At 40.0% G+C, this 16,685-nt stretch overlaps 1 protein-coding gene across 2 annotated transcripts in view; it reads right to left on the bottom strand.

Annotated features, from left to right (window-relative positions):
* Nucleotides 1-2,949: 2,949 nt before the first annotated feature.
* Nucleotides 2,950-16,685, bottom strand: part of COL8A1 (collagen type VIII alpha 1 chain) — a 162,077-nt gene continuing 148,341 nt past the window's right edge. Inside the window, exons 3-4 of one of the 2 annotated variants that reach the window (XM_081086720.1) lie at nt 7,971-8,295; nt 2,950-5,016 (exon numbers count right to left, since the gene is read on the bottom strand). In XM_081086720.1, the coding sequence (XP_080942846.1) occupies nt 3,107-5,016; nt 7,971-8,292 (2,232 nt within the window). In that variant the 5' untranslated portion in view covers nt 8,293-8,295 and the 3' untranslated portion in view covers nt 2,950-3,106. Of the gene's footprint in view, nt 5,017-7,970; nt 8,328-16,685 lie in introns of those variants that run through there. The other variant, XM_081086721.1, reaches the window with a different exon arrangement.

Here is a 16,685-nt window from a genome sequence, read left to right as displayed (position 1 = left end):
ATTAATCTAATGGCCAAGATGGCTACTAAGTGGTATGGTACATAGTGTGGATACTCTGGACAAAGGGCTGATTCACATCCTAGGTGGGACAGAACAGAATGGCATGAGATTTCATCACGCTATTCAGAATGGCATGCAATTTAAAACTCATGAATTGTTTATTTCTGGAATTTTCCATTTAATATTTTCAGACCACAGTTGACCGCAGGTAACTGAAAACACGGAAAGTAAAATTATGGATAAGGGGGGAATACTGTAGAAGAAAACTGGGGCCCTGACTGGCGCTACCTTGAATCCGAGGTTGCCTGTGCTCAGAGCTGTTATGTCAATGAGAAATAACTGTCCTAGTTAAGCAATGGTTGTTTTAAGTCTCTGTTTCATCAGCTAATTAATACATTGGAGGATAAAAACATTATGAAGCTCAAACAGTGTCAGCTGAGTGATATGAACAAAATGAGAAACATACTTTTAAAGATATTTAATAAGACTTTTTAAAAAATCAGTACAAATATTTAAATACAAAAATGATTTGCTGTTGACAAGTCTCAAATCTATCATGGAAACTCGAAAAAGTTACCAGTCTGTTCACTGCTCATGGTATTCTGTAAAATATTTGAGAACAGTCACCCACTGCAAAGTTCTTTCCCCTTGATGTCATACTGCTTAAAACTCTGTATTTAAATAATAACGCCAGTTGGGTCCTTTATTCCATGGAAAAGTTCTAGTTAATTTTGAATGAAATAGGGATTGTAGTGCTATCCCTAGACTTTAGAATGCTTGGTTGTTTCTTTTGGTTTTACACTAATGTGTTAACATGGTGTGCAACACACAAAAGAGAAACACAGACACATAGATAATTATTTAAAACTCTTCTTTAAATTAAATGGAGTAATTCGTTTGCTCTGAGATTAGCACCATTGTAGAATATACAGTATCTGGCATAGCTTTTGCTCCTGCACCATCTAAAAGTTAGAAGCATATGCCTGATAATACACACACATACACACACACACAGGCAATTGAGTAACAACCAATAAATAAGTTGGAAGGTATTTTGAAAAGTGAAATTTGGTTTTAACTAAATAGGTACTTTCTTTCTTTCTTGGTGGAACTAAAAAGCCCATACATGTACAGATAAATACAGTTTTACAAACCAGCTGATCTGACTTGCTTCCAAGCCATTCCAATGCAGCTGTTCAGCAGAAGGAGCCCCATGAATCCACATTGCCCCCACAGTCTTCAGTCCCAAACCAGCATCCTCAGGACCAACCCAAAGGATATTTGGCCACATAAATGCTGTCTGCTTTGAACATACAGGTTGGGTGGGATATCTTTTTGATGGGAAAATTTTGTCATACAAGTAGCAGTGATAAGAAACCCTGTGGTAATGAACTCATTTCTTTTTTTAAAGAGATTGAGAAGAAATGGTGCTCATGTACCATATAAGGGAAGAGACAGATATTAGGTTGAGGAGCATTTTCTTGATGGTTAAAATAATTCAGATTTGACATAGACATATTTCCTTGTGTGTTTATACCGTATTTATTTGTGTCATTTCCCATCTGTAATGATCCCTGTAACTCCTCATTCTTAATTTCGAGGAAAAGATACAAGATAGCACCACTATAACTTCACATTATTTCCCCCAGTGGCTTAGTGACAGCAGTAGACTCATTGCTGAGTGGAAATGCTTTGTCTGTGTTTTGAGACCAGATCCGAATGCTGGAAGGAGTTAGCATGTACCTAAGTGAAAACCTGGAACAATATTTATTTCTCCCTTTAAACCTTTATTAACTCTTGCCTTGTGCTGAGTATGGGATGACATGAAAAGCATGGGCTATCATTGCCCTTTGGCATTAAAGCTTTTCCACAAATTGCTTCTAAAGAAAAAGTTCTTTTCCTATAATTTTAGTACTTACATTAGGAAATAGTACATTTACTTTTAGAACTTCAGCAATTATTTTTTCAACAATGTAATTCAGAAAAGCTACATTCCTCCTCCCCCCCCAAAAAAATAAAGAAAGGATGGCTTGGATTTTGGAAATTGACTTTGGAATCTCAGATGGCACACCAATTTGCATGTGTACTACACAGGGAAATTTCTTTGAAACATAATAGCTCCTAAGAAATATTGATATCCCTTTCATTTGTGTGTGTAGGAAAAGAGGGGATTTGTTAAATATGTAAACACAATAACTATTGATAATAAGCGTTCCACAAAACTGGGAAGTTATGGGCGGAGAAGGTTTTTTCTTTCTTTCTTACGACTTCCGGGTGTTTGTATTCGTTGGGCCATAGTAGAAATTACACACAGGGAAGAAAAAAAGAAAAAAGCAGGAAAAAAAAAAACCATACCAAAAGGAACCCTTGAGGAATAAATTAACTACTGCTCATGTCTCCCAGGTGGTCCTTAGCTGCTTGTGGGCACTGTCTAAAGCCTCACCCAGCGCTAGGCACAGAGGTCACTGAGTAAACACAGCGGCTGATTGGTTCTTCTAGGGACACTAGACACACAATTCTGAGTAAGACTCCTGTGGCTAAAGGACACAGCCTCTGACAGGAGACAAAGAGCCCTTGCAACTAAAGCCCTATCATGGCCCCGCCCCCTCCCACCAGGGCAGGTAAGGATGCAGAACTCCGCCCCCACGTTCCATGGCAAAATCTCTGCACAAATACAGAGGAAATCATGCAAGTAAATACGGTATGTAATTGTTATCATTGACCTTTCTTTAAGCCATACTTATAAATATTTAAAAGTAAACAACATGAGTGACTTTCATTAGCTATGGTCTTTCACACTGAAATATTTTGACTGATCTGAATAAGCAGGTTATCATGGAAGCACATAACATAACAGCTAATATGATTCCAGTGGGTACAACACAAGTGTCAGTACTTGGTACATAAATCTATCCCATCATTTTCCATTACAAGATGCTGTGCAGAGCATTAAACATGCATCTTAGCTTTTATTTGTACATGATGGTTCAACATTTCACTTAAATATAACTTTCCAACTATATAAATGTTTTGAAGCAATTACGGTTTTCATTTGGATTTCCATGTTCTTTTCTTCTATTAAATCTCTCTCTACTTCTTTTCTTTTTTACATGGGATACAATAAATATCCTGAAAAGGAGGAGTGGACGTACTGCCCGGCGTACAGCCCCGCGGCCTGTTCTGAGGGCATCTGGAGGAACACCCGGTCTCCGGGCCTGAGCAGCAGCACCGCGCTCCCCGACGCCTGGTCCAGGAAGCCCTTCTTGTACTCGTCGTACGTGTACATCATGGGCTCGTTGTTCTTGAACAAAGCAACCCACACGTTGCCCCCCTTGCAGTGAACGTGGTACGCAAAGTAGTAGACGCCCGGGACTTCGCAGGTGAAGATGCCTGTCTGCGGGTTGTAGTTCTGTCTGCCGTTATAGAGCAGTTTGTCAAACTTCACTGGGGCCCCCACGGGTGGGAAAGGTGCAGTCAGCTCAGCGGTAAATGCAGGCATCTCGTAGGCTGGCCCTCCGTTCTTGCCTTTCTTAGCCCCATAGGCATGGGGGGGTTTCACTCCATCGATTCCCAGCCCCATATCTGGCAGATACTCTCCCTGGGGTGGTGGTGTAGGGGGCATCGCAGCTGGGGGGCCTGGAGGCCCTGGAGGGCCTGGGGGCCCCGGAAGGCCAGGCTGGCCTTGAGGACCCAGGGCACCGGGCTTTCCTGGGGGGCCATGAAGTCCTGCTACTCCAGGCTTCCCTACTCCAGGGAACCCGGGGGGCCCTGGGAGGCCCGGTTCCCCTTTGGGGCCTGGAATTCCAGGTGGTCCAATGGGGCCACTAGGGCCTGCAATACCCGGGATGCCTGGGGGGCCCTGTAAACCCTGATCCCCTGGGATTCCTGGTTCTCCCTTTGGTCCAAGCAGACCTGGAGCACCAGGGAGCCCTGGCAAACCTTTATGCCCAGCTTCCCCCTTGGGCCCGATGGGACCTGGCAAACCCCTTATGCCAGGGGGCCCCACTTCACCAAGGAAACCTGGCTTCCCTGGGAAGCCTTGAAGCCCTGGCTCCCCCTTGGGACCTGGTGGCCCCTGTGGCCCTACAACCCCACCTTCTCCTTTGGGTCCGGGAAAACCAATAGCACCTGGAGGGCCCATAGGACCTGGGATTCCAGGCAGGCCTGGCTCTCCTGGGGGACCCCCCATTCCAGGGGCACCTATTGGTCCTTTCTCCCCTCTTGGTCCAAGAGCCCCGGGGATACCCCCTATGCCCTTATCGCCTTTGGGTCCTGGGAAGCCTGGTTTCCCGATCCCTGGAAGGCCTGGGGGTCCTGGCAGCCCTGGCAGTCCTTGCTCCCCTTTGCCACCTGGAAATCCTGGCTGGCCAGGGATCCCATCCTGGCCTGGTTTTCCAACTCCAGGCATCCCAGGAGGTCCTTGAACCCCTGGTATCCCAATAGGGCCTTGTGGCCCAGGTTCACCTGGAGGACCTGGCTTTCCCAGGGGGCCCTGGGGCCCAGGGAAGCCTGTCACTCCTGGTTTGCCCACTCCTGGAAGCCCGACAGGACCAGGAGGGCCATTCATCCCCGGAGGACCCTTCAGGCCTGGCAGACCTGGCATCCCGAAGCCCTTCTCTCCTTTAGGACCCTGAAGGCCTGGAGGGCCTGGTGGTCCTTTGAGTCCTCTCTCACCCTTTGGACCTGGTTGCCCTGGTAACCCAGGTCCACCTGGCTTGCCAATGCCAGGAAGTCCGTGAGGCCCTGGAGGTCCTTGTGGTCCTGGGATCCCCTTGGGCCCCATCTCCCCTTTGGGTCCAATTTCACCTTTTGCCCCTGGCATTCCCATGGCTCCTGGCTTTCCTGGCATTCCAGGCATACCTGGCTTTCCAATTCCTGGATAGCCCTGTGGCCCTGGTTTTCCTTTGATTCCAGGTATCCCATGACCTGGTAAACCTGGGGGCCCAGGTGGTCCTCTTGGGCCTGGCTCTCCACGAGGCCCTTGTTCCCCTCTTAAACTGGCTAATGGTGCTTCTACTGGGAAAGAGAAGATGAGAGAGAGAGAGAGAGAGAGAGAGAGAGAGAGAGAGAGAGAGAGAGAGAGAAGAGGAAAATACTGATTATCCTTTACTTTAAGGGAGTCATGACAATGATTATTTACTTCTGGCACACTTGCCTATTACTTATTGAAAGACAGAATAATGCACTCATTTTCCAGGTCTGTAAGTTATCCGTACTCAAAGGATAATCAAGATGATAATATCTTCAACATATTTGAGATAGTATTTTTGAGAATTGATATCTTTAGCTACTTTTGTCAGCATTGGTTAAGTGAAAAAGCCAAAAAGTAATGAACATTTTTCCAAGTATAAAACTTGGAGATATTATGGTGTGTTCACTGTAGATAATCTAGAAAATTCACAAAAGGGTAAAGAAAAATCAAAGTTGATAATCACTTGACATTTACATATATATATTACCATCTTGTGTTCTAGGTATGTGTGTGTGTGTGTGTGTATTTTAAACAATGCTGGAGTCATTCTTCATTTTTATTTTTTCTACTACTTGTTGTTATATTGTATTTTTTCATGTCCTTAATATTTTTTACATAATCATTTATGGCAAAAATATTTTGTGCAAAAACAAGGTAGGATGTGGATGATGAAAGCAGTTATGTGGACTCAGAAGAACTGAAGCATTTTATTTTGTTTGTGGTTTAATAACATCTTTCACACCTATCTTCTAAAGTCAAAGAGATTTGCTTAATTTCTTCAATGTACTGCAGATTTCCTAAGCCTCAAACATTCATTCTTTAATATGCTATTTCTCACTTGCAAATTTGGTTTTTAAACAGAAGGGAATAAAATACTTTATGCGGGAGACTAAAGCAAACAGTAGTTAGCATATTAATACAAAATATATTGGAATACCAATGGACTTTGATATTCAGCAGGACTGAAAATCAGCATAATACTGCCCTGCTGTGGGCTCAATGGCTCAAGGTAATTTCCTAACTTGATAATCCTTATACTGTTTACCAAACTTTACCTTTGATCTGCCTGTATGCATTGCTAAAGGGCAAATGTATATTCAAGTGAATAAAAAAGCAAATGGGACCCAGAAGTTGGTGTGTCTCTTCAAGAAAGAGGCTCCACCTGGCCCCCAATGCCTTCTAAATTCCTATTTCTTGTATAGTATTTTCATTTGTGCATTGGCCCCTCCTTCAGATCCTGAACCCTGCTGCGAAGGTCGAGGCAACTTTATGATTTTAGGATACCAAGCAGTGTGGATAAAGAATGGAGCTGGGGTTAAGAGCAGGAAGTTCAGCTTTTCTTCCTGGTCTTGAAATGAGATCTTCACTGGGTCACTTACACCATCTGCACAGTGAGAGTAATAACACCCTCACACAAGATTCGGTAGTGGATGTGAAAGGTGCTATCGAAATACAAAGCATACGTTAGTATAAATGATTATGCTATGACTTGCAGAGAAACATAACTCTGGATTCCCCCATGCTCCTGGGATTAATGGACAACATAAAGAAGTGAAATTTATGGTCCCAAAGTCTTATTTCAACCAGTAGCTGCATCTTAGTTTTGATCATTGTATTTTTCACTGAGCTACTGTCAGGGAACAAAATAGAACCACAGAACTCCCATTCTTTCCAGATTCCCTGACTGAAATCTGGTTCCCATCTGAGTAAGTGCAGGAAGTGCCAAAAGCCAGGCAGGCCATTCAAGAAAGGGATGAAAACAAATGGCCGAGATCATCTCTGCAGCAGAATATCAGCTCCTGAAGAAGAAAATTGGGAACACTGCCTCCATTACGCTAGTAGGTATTATCAGAGTACTATTAAGTCATGTTATTTCTAACTAACTATAGGAATAATCTCTGAAAGAACAGTTTTGGCCTGTTATTTCTAAGCAGTATGTAGCTACTATATCAAGGGAACATGTGAGGCAGGATCCGTCTTATTGATCAGGAATCCCTGGTGTCTAGCACAGTGCCTGGAGCTTACCCTGCTCTTACTTAGGGTTTGTTGTGTGACCAGCTCTGGCAACTCAGAGTTCTTACGGTGCTTTAGCATTAACTTAGCACTTTTATTTACCTTATTTTATCGATTCTCTTAATAATCTTACTTTGCAGATGAAGAAAAGTAGTTTCAGCGAGGTTAAATGACTAGGGCTCCCTCATATCTGGCCTCTGGGCATCCAGGCCTCTTAGTGCCAAATCCAGTAGTTCCCAGAAGTAAAGCTTCTGCTTCTGCATGGACCGGCGAGACGGCCTCCACTTCCTTAAAGGAATTGCTACTCTGATGCAATTCCTTCCCTACTAATGTTAGGTTTCCTAGAACTCCTGATAAACCGGTTGAATTTATGTGAAAGTGATAGGCAGTTTATAGGTGTTGAATAAGCATGCCTAGAAAGTAATAGGAGAGATTTTCAGGTATCATCTCTCGGTACAATCTATACTCCTTATCCTCCTGTCGATTGATTGACATGTGTGGTAACTTAATTAGAGCAGTTTTAGAAGCACTTGCATTTATCTAGCACCTAGTTCACAAAATGCTTTCATGTGATTTTTTTTTTTTAACAGGTCCAAACAGCACTGCTCTCCTAATTCAGAATGCTGGTGGTCCCCCAGCATATAGTCCAGTGCGTGGCACAAAAACAGATGATTGTTAAGTAATTTCCAAATGCTTGAATAAATACGTACTGAATGAAGAAATAAACTATTTGTTATTAAGTATGTTTTCTGTCATTTGATGCTGTTAAAAGAAAGCACAACATAAAATGGTAATTTTGTCTGTATCTTCAAGACTTGAACTTTTTGAGGATAGAGTTCAGAATACCCCCATTTAGTGAATGTTAATAATATCTTCTGAAATAAAAATTTCTAAAATTTAGCTCCCCTGCCCCCACCCCAGCCAAACTCATAGTTTAGAGTTTTGGAAGGCTGCCCTTCTATAACAGCCCAGGATTTGTTGTTACCTTTGCCTTTCTTGGGAGCTGCTTCTTTGCCCATCCTTGGCATCGGCTGCATTTCCTTCATATATTGGGGTAGATGTGGATACTCTTTACCATACTGCATATGGGGAAGCTCCTTGCCCATGGTAAGGCCATCTTTGCTCAAAGGCATGTGAGGTACTTGCTGGCCCAGGGGCTGGTATTGTGGGATTTGCGGTTGGATCTGAGGAATTTGAGGCAGTGGCTTGATCCCATAGTAGGCACCGGCCTGAGTGAGCCTGATGGAGCCCAGGGAAATGGTAAGCAGCACTCCCAGCAGCTGCCGAGGGGCAGGTGGCACAGCCATCACCTGTGGGGAAGGAAGGAAGGCACTGACATGTTGAAACCTGCAGGCCAAGTCATTGGATTATAGAGAAAGAAAGAAAAACACACAAGAAAACAGTCTTTATTATCAGAACTTCATGAGCAGAAGCCTAATGGACAAAGTTTAGCTTTTAATAGACAAAAAAAAAATAAAACAAAAAACAGAAAAGAGTAGAATCTGTCAAGTGAAGGCAGTTTGTAGGACAATCGATTGTAGGAGAGACTGCGCATTGCCCCTGAATATCAGTTCTGCCGTCTTCCATAGTATTGTTACCCCTGATTTTCAGCTGGAACAGAGCAGCCTAGAACAAATACCTTTCAGCCAGGTGTGGCCATCTGACAAAGTTCTGGCCAATTGGATGTAGTTGTAATAGGGGCAGCTCCTAAGAAGTGTCCTAAAGATGAGTGGGCATGTTCTTCCTCTTCATCCTTCCTGCTGGCTAAAATGCCTGGAAACAGATCAGACACCTTGGACCGTGAGGTGGAAGATGTGCACTGAGGAGCACCGTGGTAGAAGAAACCTCAGCCCTGGTTGAACTTGGAGGCATCATATTGATCCCTAAATTTGGAATTTGTTTATTAAAGAGAGAAACAAAGGTCTACCTTCTTGAAAACATGATTCTTTTGGGTGTCACACAGTCACACTAAATTTAATCCTTACAGATAGAGTGAATTTTCCAAAAGGAGGTGAACTTGGCGGCAAGTCAGGCTTTGTTAGTAAGTGCCAAAATTATATTCTGAATGGAAACAGTTGATAATTTATAGGCTAATGCCAGAGGCTGAGATTCTTTTGGCTGCTTCGGTGTGGTCACAAATAGCTATAAATGTTAAAGAGCAAACAACAACAAAAACTGCAGAAGTCTGCATTGTAAAGTAAGCTCTTCATGTGATAGTCCGAAAATGTCATTACAAAAATCACTATCATAATTATGCGCATACAGGGATGCTATTTCTTCTTTCTTCTATTTAAATGCTGTGAAGTCACTCATGTAGAATTTGGCTAATTGGATTTGAAGTCCATTAGAATTTATCTTTGTACTATTATGAAAGAAAGGAGTTTACAAAGCAAATTAGTTGTATAAATAAGATAGAGATGTTTAAGTACTCATAAGAATAAACTGTTTCTAATCTCTTTAGTAACACCCTTTGCTAATTAACAGTTGACAGAATAAATATAAATGGGGCTTACGTATTTGTTTATAAAAATGAGCTTGAAAAGCTCTCTTGAAATGCCTAGGGCTGAAGATCCAACAGTCCAGGGAACTGCAGTGTTCCCAAATACCCACTAGAGGGCAAGTGTGGTACACATTGAAGTCTGTCCAGTTATTCAGCCCCAATGCTGACACCAGATACTTTGCTCTCACTCCTTATTAAGGGATTTAATTAAAATCTGAATCCTAAGTGGAGCCATCATAATGCTGGAGAGGTGTGTGTGTGTGTGTGTGTGTGTGTGTGTGTGTGTGTGTGTGAGAGAGAGAGAGAGAGAGAGAGAGAGAGAGAGAGAGAGAGAGATTTTTAATGTATCTTCTGGAAAACAATTAAATAAACTTCTGTCTATAAATAATTTAATTTCCATTCTCCTGAGAGTTTGTTTTCTTTTCTGCTGCCTTACTTAACTCTGGAGCATAGTTTTCCACTTTTTAGAAAATGTGCGTTGACTTTGCAATATCCTATTCAAAAGTAATGCCAAGAGTATGAACAGGCTACAGAAGAATTGTTTAATAAAAAGCACCTAAGAAAATATTTAAAGAATCCCTACCACAAAATTTACTGCTTTACAGTTTTTGTAAATATACTAACTAGGGGTAAAAAAATGAAAAAATATCTGTCAGCAAAATAATTTATAAAACTTTCTCCATTTCATAAGTTATAATAGTCACAAGAACTGTTTATTTCAAGTGTTCTCTAAAAAGTTTATGTACTGATAAAATGGGAGAAGATAGAAGGTTGTTATTTTCTGTCCTTCTAAGAATGATTAATTGTCATAAACCATTTGGATAAAGCCACAAAAGTATTTCTGATTTATAATGAATAATAGTCACATTTATTTCTGGTGAAAAAAGAACACTTGCTTGTATGTATTAGCAATAATTTATTGAGTACTTACCAGAAACAGTGTTAGACCCACCTAGGGATTACAAAGAGGAATATAATATGGTCAGTGGGCCCTGCCCTCAAGGAACTTATAGTAGGAGTAACAGATGTGTAAACTATTAATGAGTAGCAAAGAATATCCAGAAAAAAAAGTGAATTTCCCTTTCACTTCTGTTCTTTAGAATCTAAAATCCCTTCCCTTTGAATCAACAACTTTCCCCATTTTTCTTCACATTTTCCCAGATATATTTTATGAATATGCACATATAATATATACCCCTTTAAGACACAAATTACAGCATACCACACACACCACACTATTCCTTAATTTTTTTTTTCACTCAGAAGACCGGAACTTCAGACGTTCTCATCTTAGTTTGGTGTCTCTGAACAGAATCCTTTCAACTTTTTCATTTGTTGAAAACAAGACTCAATTGTTTTGTAAAATCTCATCTGGCTCTAACATTCAGTGTCTGAGGCAGTCACTGGAGAGGTGAGGTATTAATCCATACCAGAAATACGTGGTAATTCTTGGTAATGTATATGCTGGGACTTAATTCTACCTTTGGGGATGAATTAATTTAATTATTAAACCTCAAACTTGTGGTGCTGTATTTAATAAGCTAGCATGCTTGGCCCTTATCCTTCCATCAATTCAGTGGATGTGTTGGATTATACTCAACAATCTTTAAACCAGGACAATCTAATGAAACACTGAAAAACCGGAAGAAGGCAAATGCCTGGAAGAACCCCAGTTGAATACCAAAGGCCAGTGGGATCCTGCTTTACCACAATTATTTCCTCTTGCAGGCTTGGCCTTTCTCTCTTCAAAACCACCTCCTTTGGTCTGCCATCTGAAACATTGCTCTGACTTTTTATTTAAGTAAACTTTGTTCAGTTTTAACTTGAATATTTATGTAGGAGCCCTAGTTAAAATTTACCGCTTGACTTATCCTTACTAATTTCTCTCTTGTCCCCGAGGATATTTTTGGTGGTCAAAGTGGTGTGGTGGTTCTCCCGAATCACTGAGAAGAACATCAGATTCATGTAACACTATAAAAACACCTGGCGGCAAGAAGGAGACTCAATTCTGCTGGAAAGGAACAGGGGGAGTGGGTTTTCTTTGCTCTCTTTTCTTTTTCTGAGGATGCAGAACACAACACTATTTGGAGTTCTATCTTAAATTTTATAAATTTCTATTTGATAATGTATATGTGTGAATATGCATAAACATATATAATGTGTGTGGACACTGGCTCTTGGCCAGCCAAGCTGGCTTAGTAATGGGTGTCATGTCACTTAGGAAAAGCATCAGAGAAGCCAAAAGACCTGGAGTTGAGTCTGTGATTCCCCATGTCTATGACCTTGGGCAAGTCCATTGTCTTCAGCCTCAGTGGCCTTACCTATAAATTAGAAATTCTAATCTCTGCCTCTCCCACAGAGCTGTTCAAGGGCACAAATGATAACATGAGTTCTTTGTGAGCTGAAAAGCACTATTCAAATTTATTTTTAATGGAGTGTGACCAAAAAGACAAATCAAAACCAACTGAAATGTCAAAGATTTTTCAAAGGAGGATACCAGCCAAAGTAAATGTGAGGTTAACTGCAATAATGATAAACCTGACATGAATAAAAAACAATGGCCATTAAAATGCACATATTAAAAATGGCAAAAAAAAAATTAGTGGAACCAAGACAATAATTCATTCTGGTGTCAGAGTGGCCAATCCTAATAATCTTGAACAGTCCTAAATGGTTTCCTATATTTGGGCAGGGCTGCAGAGCATTTCAGTTTCCTCATGTGACCTATAATGTTTGTAACAGAATAATGTGATATATATTATTTTAGACGCTCCTCAACATTTTATTTGTACATTTATCCTCATGAAATTTTAGCTTGCTGTCCAAAAGAATGCTTAAGTATTTAAACTTTCAGACTTTGCCCTGAATCCAACTTTCCCTTCCACATGGGGCTGACACAGCGGGCCTGTGTAAGTGCATGTATGTGCATGTGTATCCATGCTGTAGGTGGTGTGCTTAAGCCTCTCCCTTCTGCTGCTGGTAGTCTTCCCCTGTGCCCACTCCTTGCCCCCTTGAAAAGGGTTTGGAGTTTCTCAAGGCCTCAGATTCACAACACCTGAGGCAAGGGAAAGTCAGGAGAATCCGACTCCTCCACTCACCAGAAGTATCTTCTTGGCTTTTCCATGCCTCTCAAAGAAAATTCTCTCCTGATGGCATTTCTTAGGACAATTCATTCATTCGATATTTATATTTTTACTTTTATTTATATAGATATTTATATTTACATGTTTATGTATATAGATATTTAAATTTAGGAACTGTTCTGGGTTCTGAAGGTAGAGTGGTAAATTCGAGAGATGAGATTCCTGAGCCTATTGAACTTTCATTCCAGTGGGGAGACAGGCAATAACCAATATGAAAAGTTTTTCATTTCATATTGAGTGATATGAAGAAAACAAAGCAGGATAAAGGGCTTGAGAATGACTTGGGGTAGAAGACACCGTTTTGGAAAGGGGAAAACATCTCTGAGGAAGTACATTTTGAATAAAGATCTGAAGGCTAAAAGGTTTTATCTCTCTTAAGACACAAGACTGAAAAAAAGCCTTATTTATTAGAATGGGAGTTGTAGGTACCTTTCACTAATAGAAACCCGTTTCAAAGCTGTATTCCTCAATATATCTATCCTCATTTTGACCTCTTTATTTACATGTTCTTTTTTTTCCCTAAGGGATTCTTCTTCTCTCTCCACATTTCAGTCCTACTGTTTAGTTTGCTAGGCTGCCATAACAAATGACTTCAGATTGGGTGGCTTAAACAACAGAAATTTATTATCATACAATTCTGGGGTCTGGAATCTGAGATTAAGGTGCTGGCAGGGTATGTTTCTTTTGAGACCTCCTTGGTTTGTAGATAGCCATCTTCTCCCAGCCTCCTCACATGGTCTTCCCTCTGTGAGTCTGTGTTTTCATCTCCTCTTCTTATAAGAACATCAGACATATAAGATTCGGGCCCACCCTGGTGAATTCATTTTAGCTTAATTACCTCTTTAAAGACTGTCTCCAAACACAGCCACATTCTGACATACTGGGAGTGAGGACTTCAACACGTGGCTTTGGAGGACACAACTCAGCCTAATTGTATGTACTATTCATTTAGACCCGTGGTCGGCAAACTGCGGCTCGCGAGCCACATGCGGCTCTTTGACCCCTTGAGTGTGGCTCTTCCTAAGCCTTAGGAGTACCCTAATTAAGTTAATAAAAATGTACCTACCTATATAGTTTAAGTTTAAAAAATTTGGCTCTCAAAAGAAATTTCAATCGTTGTACTGTTGATATTTGGCTCTGTTGACTAATGAGTTTGCCGACCACTGGACTAGACCAATTAATTCCTACCTCTTCTGCAAAATCTTCCCTACCTTCTCGACCATCATTATTCTCCTAGTCTTATTGGAAATTTAACAGCTAGTTAACTATATTTCCAATCAACCTTATGTTTTTTTTTTCTATTGTTCTTGTCCATTTAGACTGCAACATGATTAAGCTTCTGGAGACAAAGAAAATGTGTGGTATTCTCTTGACTTTCTCAATATTTGTTAATGGATCCACACAGTCAAAACTCTTAGTGTTGATAGGGGCTTTAAAAAACATCTAATTCAGCCTCACTACCCACTTAGAATCCTGCCTACAACAGATGCTGACAGATAGTCCAAATATTTCCTTTTGAATATTAATATTGATGGAAACATTCATAAGGCAACCTATTACCTGGTGTAAATTTTGTTGCTATTTTTATTATCTGAGCAGCTTGTAGGAGAGACCTACCTTTTTTGATTCATAGATGGCAGAGCACATGTAGCTTACATTTAGTTGGGGGTTGACAAGGGGGCATTGCAATATGTATCCTAAATTGGCTCAGGCAAAAGATGGACGGTCACATGCCCTTTATTGTCAAATAAGCTCACCTTAAGGTGCTTTGACTGATGATGTGTAACTTTGCTGCATAACTGCTTAGTATTACAGATAGTAACTACTTGGGAAACTATGTTAACCCCCTTAGGTTATGGTTTTATTGCCCTTTACAATATTAATAGTTTATCCAACTTAGCATTATCTCAGTATTCTTTTTTTATCCCAGGTTTTTAATATGTTATTTGAAATAAACTTTTTCATATGTTAAATAAAACTTTGATGTGCTCACTTATGGGTGAGAGTTGTGTTTTTAACATTTTGAGAATTAGGCTTTGAGGGGAACACAAAAAGTAGACAAAAACCTAAATATACCATGGGTCGAATGAAATGCAGAAAAACAATGCAGGGGATGGGAAGAAGGTGAGCAATTAATATTTGTTGAGATGCTGTGCCTTTGAAATCCATTTTACTGTAGACACTGAGCTGTGCTTGGATGGGTAGCTCTTTGGTTTTAAAGGAAGATAGAAGCAACTCTAAATAATAGAGGGCAAAGAAATTTGGCCTTCTGGGAGCTTCTGGAAGAGATCAGTTGTGAGCAGAGATGATTGCTAAATAGGGAAGAGTCAGAGAAAAAATTTCCAGTAGAGGAGGAGTCAGAAAAGGAAAATTCATTCCGGTGGGCCTTTTATATTTATTATAGACTCTTTATTGTAAATTCCCTCCCTAATCTCAGAGATAAAGAAACCCCAATCTTTCTGAAATAAAAAAATGATTCTGTTCTTGGGAAGAGATTTTTTGGGGGTATGCAGAAGAATGATCAATGCTGTTCCAGTTTGACATTGAGCAGAATTAATGTTGTGTATGAGAAAAGCAGAATGAGCAGGAGACTAGGGGAGAAGAGGCAGTGAGTATCAAAGTTATAATGATATTAGCTAAGTTTTTAAGGACTAGCTTTATTCCAGACAATGAATGTACTTCAGATAAGTTATATAATTATTTCTTATTAAGCCTCTTTTTACACATTAAACTCTTTCAAATGATATCTCTCCATCCTGTATTTATATAATTGATTATTTTACTGAAATTCAAGACTTACATGTTAAGTTAGAAATTTAAAATTCTTATTTGATGACTTTTAGGAGTTGTCACCCAATATATGAGCTAACAACTCTTTCTACTTTGTTTTGCAAGATACAGATTTATCTAACTATATTGTCACTTTTATTCATTTTGTCCTCCAAATATTAAGCCTATCTTGTTAGTTGAAATAAAGAATTTCTCTTTTACATAGGATGGACCCCTTATTTTTTGCTTTGTAGACCAGGAATACAACTTGGAAGGTATTCATGAAATCAGAAAGCTGCTGGCAAGGTGAGTATGTTGAGATGGAATCCAAAGAAATAAACCTTTCAGATGTTGGTCAATCAATCCAATGAAGGCCATGGGCAAGACCATCCAATAAGCATTCAGTAATTTTAGTCAATCTTCACACTTACACTTATCAGGACTGACATAAATATGAAATAGAACTTAAACTGCATGCTTCACTCATGAGTCTTGAATTTTGCTATAATTAAGAGTAGACAACTACCCCACCTGCTAGCTATAGTCAGAGCATGACCTCATGAGATATAAATTAAACTGCGCTCCTAGCTCTAGAAATGGGCCACCCACCACATTCCCAAAGTTCTCCTGAGGAGGCGATTTGACAACATTCCCCAGTTACCAATTGCAGGATTTCACAGACCTACATTAATTAATATCTAATCTCATTCTTTTTTGCTGAACTTTAAGCTCATTTCTTCTTTTCCATTCTCAGAGGAGGTGGGAAATATCTGAAAAATCTTATCTTAAAATAATAGCTCACATATTTGAAGTCTGCAATTAACTCTCTTTGATTCTCTAACTGAAATCAGGTCAGCTTCTAAATAATTTATAAAACCCTTGGGAGAACCCCTAAAAGAGAAAGCTCTAAAGTGGAATTCTGTATTTATTTATTTATTTATTTATTTATTTATTTATTTATTTATTTCCACAACATAAAACATCATTGTTCTCAGAGTGAAAAGCACCTCAATTCTAGTTCTGATCTAATCAAGTCATCCACCATAACTGGGCATTAGTTCCCTCATTTGCGCAACAGAAACATTGGCTAGTTCTGAAATTTTGTAGTAGCTGTGAACATAAATAACATGTCCATGCTTCACTGAGAAATGATTTCATAAATGGGCATGTTAAAGCCTTTTGGATATTATAAAGTTAGATCAATCGCATACTTTCAGTTATTTTTCAATATTTCACTTTTCTTTACCAGAAACCAAAGGAAGAACTAAATAAGAAAAAAAAAGTTTAA

The sequence above is a fragment of the Myotis nattereri genome (assembly GCF_964212035.1).
Source record: "Myotis nattereri genome assembly, chromosome: 3".
NCBI lineage: Eukaryota > Metazoa > Chordata > Mammalia > Chiroptera > Vespertilionidae > Myotis > Myotis nattereri.
Note: the sequence above shows the minus strand (reverse complement) of the source record. Positions and strands in the feature narration are given on the sequence as shown.